General features: G+C 61.1%; 1 protein-coding gene across 1 annotated transcript in view; it reads left to right on the forward strand.

Annotated features, from left to right (window-relative positions):
* The window catches only part of CRISPLD2 (cysteine rich secretory protein LCCL domain containing 2), a 62,175-nt gene extending 56,693 nt beyond the window's left edge, over nt 1-5,482 (forward strand). Inside the window, exon 14 of the mRNA XM_039227293.1 lies at nt 2,948-5,482. Coding sequence (XP_039083224.1) covers nt 2,948-3,002 — 55 coding nt within the window. The 3' untranslated portion in view covers nt 3,003-5,482. The remainder of the gene's footprint in view (nt 1-2,947) is intronic.
* Nucleotides 5,483-5,719: the final 237 nt, after the last annotated feature.

The raw sequence follows: 5,719 nt of genomic DNA on the forward strand, positions 1-5,719 counted from the left end.
CCCTGGGTCCCTCACCCCTGCCCTGCTCCGTCCCATCCCCCCGGGTCCCTCACCCCTGCCCTGCTCTGATCCATGTTCCCGGCTGGTTTTACCTAAGGACCCATCACTCTCTGAGATTATCTCTTACACACGTTTAGCCGTGTGCCCCCTCCCCCCGGACTAGTCCCCAGGAGAGCAAGACCCCCCCCCGTTCTGCTGACCCCGGGTCCCCAGCATGCGGCCCGTGCCTGGCACGTAGTAGGCGTCCAGCTTCCCACTGTCCAGATGACAGATTGCTGAGCCCAGAAATTTGTTCAGGACTCGTTGAGGGATTTTCAAAAGACCTTTTCTGAAAACTGCCCAGACTTGCGCCAGCGGACCCTCCCGTCTCCGAGGAACGGGAGCGACGAGTCGTCCAGAGACCGTCGAGGGCAAGGCTTGGAACTGGAGGGCGGGCGGCTGGTCACCTTCATCAGCCCCCCCTCCCCCCCACGCACGGGCAGGCCTGGGGCTCAGCAAGCGCTTGAGCACGGACGGAGCCCAGACCTGGAGGAACTCTCTGCCCCAGACGGCGGCCAAGCCCCACGCTTGCTTTATCGACGGCCTCAGCGACGTGGGCAGCCGGTCTGACGCGTACGAAGCCCACGCCCGATGCCACGGGGCCTGCTCTTGCCTCCGACCACTCGGGTTGCTGAAGGGAATGCTTGGGAGGTCCAGGCAAGGCCTTGGCTGATGTCCTGAATGGCCTCCTTGTCCCTAGGTTGTTGGGGGCCTCACGGTCAGGAGAGCCCGCCGCCCCATCTGTAAAACTGACAGCAGTAGGTGGAGACACGGTCCTGGCATTTTCCCCGGCGTGGCTTGCCCACCGTGGGGACCGGCCGGCAGCCTTGCGGCTCTGGATGGTTCTCCCAGACGGCTCATTTGGGCTGAGAATCTGGGGGCATCTTGCAGCCCAGAGGCCTGAGGAGGACCCTGGGACCCGAGCTTTCCAGAAACCAGCAGGGCAGTCGGGGGAACCACGGCGCCAGCACCGCCACTCTCCCGCTCCGTGGTCGGCAGGGAGCTGCTGGCGTGGGGGCCGGCGGCCCACGTTCTGCTCTGTCCGCACTGCCTGGCTTGTCTGCAGCCCCATCTGGCCGAGTGCTCCCACCTGGCCGAGTGCTCCCACCTGATAGCCGCTCCGCAAGTTCAGTCCCAGGGGAGCCAAGAGCACGAAGCTGCCACGGGGAAGGGGGCGACGGGCAGGAACTGCTAGCAGCCTGCTTCCCGAGCACGGCTGACCTTGGCGAGCGGCCTGAGAGGGCGGGGCCCTTGGGTCCTGCAGCTCCGGTCTGGGCCCCTCTCATCGGGAGGAAGGCCCCGCAGCACATCACGCTAAAATCCTAAAATCGTGGCCAGGCTGTTCCTCTCCTGCTCCAACGCATTCAGATGGAGCAGGATGCAAATTAAAGCTCCATTCGGGTGCCCCGCCCTAGTTTTGAATGGCCGTGAACCAGAAGCCGGATACCACGTGCTGCGGGCAGGCTGGGGGCGAGGGGTGCTGAGCAGGCTGCCTGGGGCGATGCCGGTGGGACTCGTCAGTCGGGGGAACCTTCACGAGGGCGGCCGGGCAAGCGTCCGGCTTGCACGTGCACACATCCTGCGATCCGGGGATGCTGCTCCTCGGGGCTCAGCGCTGCGCAGAAAGTCCTGCGGGCAGGATTGCGCCCCGTAGCCGACTAGTAGGGGCCGCTAACTGTCCGTAGCCGGGGCCGCAGGAGCTGCTGCTTCACTGTGATGGCGCGCCGCGTGCGCGGCTGAAACCCAGCCGTGACACAGCTCCGTGCCGCTGGGGGCGCGTCCCCTGGGGCAGCGGCTTTGGCAAAGCGTTCGTCAGCTGCTTAAAATGGTGAACGGTCATCTAACGTATGACCCAGCCGGTGCCGCCCTGCTCTGTGTCCCAAAGGGCCAGCCCGCCCGTGTCCTCACCGGCACACCATCACGGGGCGGCATTCGCCACGGGAGCCGGAGGCAGAAAGGGTGTACATGCCCGTGGCCTGGGGAATGGATCCTGGAAACGCGGGCTGTCCGGCCTCGGCCCTAACAAGGCCTGCGGTCCGCACCGCGCCACCACCCGGACACGCCTTTGGAACCCAAGCCGAGTGAGAGAAGCCCCCGTGTTGTAGGATTCCGCTTGCACAAAATGTCCGGGACGGACAGTTCCGCGTGCGTGATCTTTTGGGGTGTTTGCGGGGGTGACCGCACAGCCCTCTAAGATCCCTGGAAACCACCCGATTGTACACCCGCACAAGGGAATTTCGGGGCAGGTTGTAATCAGCAGAGGGTTTTTGCTTCTTTTAAGGCCTTCAGTTATTGGAAGGATTGAACTCCTGCCTTGAGAGGGTGGCTGTTACTGGATGTGTGACCTTGGGCGGCTGTGTGACCTCAGGGGAGTCCTTCTCTCTCGCTGCCTCTGTCTCCTCGCCTGTGAACCAGGGTCACGAACGCCCCCCCCCCCCCAAGAAGGTAAAAGGCGTGTACCAAGTGCTTCTCGTCGCAGCGTCCGAGCCGGGAACCGCGTGCTCTGTTTCAGCGACAGCGGCTCAGGCGTCCTTGTGATGGTGCCGTCCTGCTGGTCGGTCAGCCGGCCGCCGCCGCCGCCGAAGTTGATGGGTGGTGGCCGACACCGGGCAGCCGACTCAGAGGGTGCGCTCGGGTCAGACAGGCCAGGGCTGGCGAGTCCCGGAGTTCAAGGAAAATAAGCCAACGGCCCTGCCTGACCTGGATTCAGACCTGGGCAGCGCGCAGAGAACGGGGTCTGCCAGCCGTCCCTGGCTCGGGCGGACTGTGCTTCCAGCCGCTGCGGGCAAGCGTCCCTCGGCCACGCCTCTGCCACCTCGGGGACAGGGGACACCCGCTCTCCCTTCCCGGCGGCTCTCAGAGGCCCTCCTGACCTTTCAGTAACGTGCCCCTCTGCCTTCTTTTGCAGCCTGAGGACCCCCCGAGATGGAAAGGCCTTCCGGATCTTTGCCGTCAGGCAGTGAAGTTCCAGTGCCGGCGAGAAGGGGGGTGTCTTCAAGAGGGCTTCAGGGTTTTGCTTTTTATTTTTATTTTTATTTTGTCGTATTCGGGGGGGTGGGCTGGGAGTAGAGAGAGACGGGAAACTTCCTTTCGGTGGTGTTCAGCGTCACACCCTTCGTGCCTTTGTCTCAAGCCGTGCAGAGAAACGGCGCCTTTGGGGTCCCGGCCGGACGGCTGGTGGCCAGTCCCACTGAGGCCGGGGTCTCGGTCTGAGCGCCCCCTCTGCACGGACAGTCACCAAGGTGCTCCTTCCCAGTGCTCCTCGGCGGGCGGGGGGAAGGTTCCAGGCCTGGGGATGTGTCAGGACTCGGTGCTCCCGCCGGGGGGCAGGGGCGGGGCAGGGCGGGGCGGGGGCTCTCGACCATCCAGAGGGTTTCGGGAAGGGAGTAGAAGGCGGTTATTTAAAAACTTTGAAAACACAGTCCGTCCCCACCAATGGAGGGAAATGGGTTTAACGTTTGCTGGTCAGACACATGGGCTGGAACAGGGGGCCGGGGGGCCCCCCGTCCTCGCCAGCACCCTGCCCCCCGCAGGCTGGTTCTGTGGACCGCAGGCCTGGCTTAGTTTGTGTTGCGCGGTCACCCCCAGAGACTTCTCTCGTCTTCGTCGTCCCCTTCGTCCGCGTGGCCCGTCTGTCTGCTGCCGTGACCTTTGGCCTCCTTGAGGACAAATGAACCAGGATCCTTTCTTTGCCACCCCCCCCACGTGGCCTTCACCCCCGCCCCCCCAGACTGGTTTATGCACCGTATCTCCCACAGGGGACTTTGCTTTGTGAGCCATTCTGCGGGCAGCCCCACTTCTTAATTTTTTTTTAAAAGAACTCTTAGCGTCTGTCGGTTCCGCTGTTCCGTTGCTGCTTTGAAAAAATGTCAGATGTGCAGAGTCCCCGTCCGTGGGGTGACCTCGTTTCTCAGCGGCGGGAGGAATGGCTCCCTCGGTACATTCCTCGCCTAGGTTAGCAGCTCTGGGAAGGGGGGCAGCGTGTGGTTACAAAACCGTCCCGCGGCGTAACCACAGGAGCGACGGCCGCGCCGTAGAAGGATCTCCCTTCCTGTTTTTGTGGGACGGCCCTTGCCAGACGCCCCTCCGGCTCTGAGGAGCGCGATGCTCTCTGGCTTCCACTTTACAAAAGTCCTTCTCAAGCCCAGACCCAAAAACCCACAGAAAAAAGAAAACACCCTCTCGCAAATAGCGGCTCTTTGCAGAAGGTAACATTCCAGCCCCCGCCAGCAGGCTGGCCAGCGGGTCGCTTCTGTGAACACCGGTTTTCAAATTTGATTTCACTCTCCATCAGAATATTTGAAAGGCAGGGGAACTCGCAGGCAGGTGTTTTGGTGTGTGTGTGCGTGTGCGTGTGCATGTGTGTTTAAAGCAAAGCTAAGATGGTCTGTACGTCTCCCTGGGGAAGTTCGCTGGCGGGTTGCCAAGTGCATGCATCCCCACTAAATTCACAACGTGGAGGTAGACGGCCTCCCTCCGCCTTGAGGGAGTTGGCCAAGCGGTGAAGCTCTGAGCGCACAGAGCTGAAATTAGCTGCGTCCCCCGCTCTGTGCCTTGTGGGCTTGTAGGAATTCGTAGGTTTTGACTACTCTGCCCCGAATGTCAGAGCACAAGAATTTGGTCAGCTTGTCAGGTCCGTGTCTGGTTACAGCCAAAGCTCTGAGTACTTGGAAACTTGTGGATTCTCGGTGTGGCGCTGCTGGACTCGGTCTCCATCAGACTTTGCTCTGGAACCCGCCGCGGGGGCCGTGGGTTGGCCAAGACTCCGGGCTTGGTGGACGTCGAGTCGGCCCACGGGTGTTCCGAGGGGGCGGCTGTGGAGACATCCTGCCCAAGGGAGAATCTGAAACTTCCGGAGCTAGTCGACGCCTGGTTCCCGAATGTCTCTTGAAGCGGCCCGTCTAACAGGATCAGCGGTCCCCGCCCGGGGCCAGAACTTGTCCGTCCCGTCCCGCGCTCACAGACGTTTTGAAACTGGAGCCATTTTTCCCCTGAAAATGCAAACAGGGGTCCAAGGGCGAGGCCCCTGTAGTCAGGGGCCGCCTCTAATTTTGTATGTTAACAGCACCCGTTGCCCCGTGGGCCACAGACCCACAAAAAGACGACAGATCAGGTCAGCAGTGTTTCAGGGGCCCCTGCCCCCCAAAACGAAAAGCTCTCGTTTCCTTCGGATTTTTGCCCCATTGTGTTTCTGAGTTTTTATATCGTCTGTAGGCTCACTCAGCCCGCAGCTTACATATGTGCTTTTTTCTATGAAAAATGATGTATTTTACTACTTCCTGTGTACAAAGGTTATTGTAAAGTGTGTGTGTGTGTGCTTTGCATGAACAGGGACCACGTTGCTGTTGTTTCAATAAAACTGGGTTCATTTCTCACGTGTCCCTGTGACGTGTCTCTTCTTGGACAAATCTGGACAGTTTGTGAAATAAAACGCTGAAAACCAGCTCGGAGGTGCTTCTGTTTTGTTTACACGGCGCGTGGCACACGCGCACACGGACATGCTCATCAACACGGGAATTTCTGGAGCCACGCGGAGGCCCCCACCTGACAAGCGGCAAGAGGTGTCCCTTAAAGTGTGCAAACCGTGTGTGCGGTGGGGGAGGGGCTTGTCAAGTGCAGGTTCTGGTCCAGCGGTTCTGGGCTGGGGACTGAGCACCTGCATTTCTCACGCGCTCACAGG

The sequence above is a fragment of the Hyaena hyaena genome, unplaced genomic scaffold, assembly GCF_003009895.1.
Source record: "Hyaena hyaena isolate Hyena2069 unplaced genomic scaffold, ASM300989v1 scaffold_1, whole genome shotgun sequence".
NCBI lineage: Eukaryota > Metazoa > Chordata > Mammalia > Carnivora > Hyaenidae > Hyaena > Hyaena hyaena.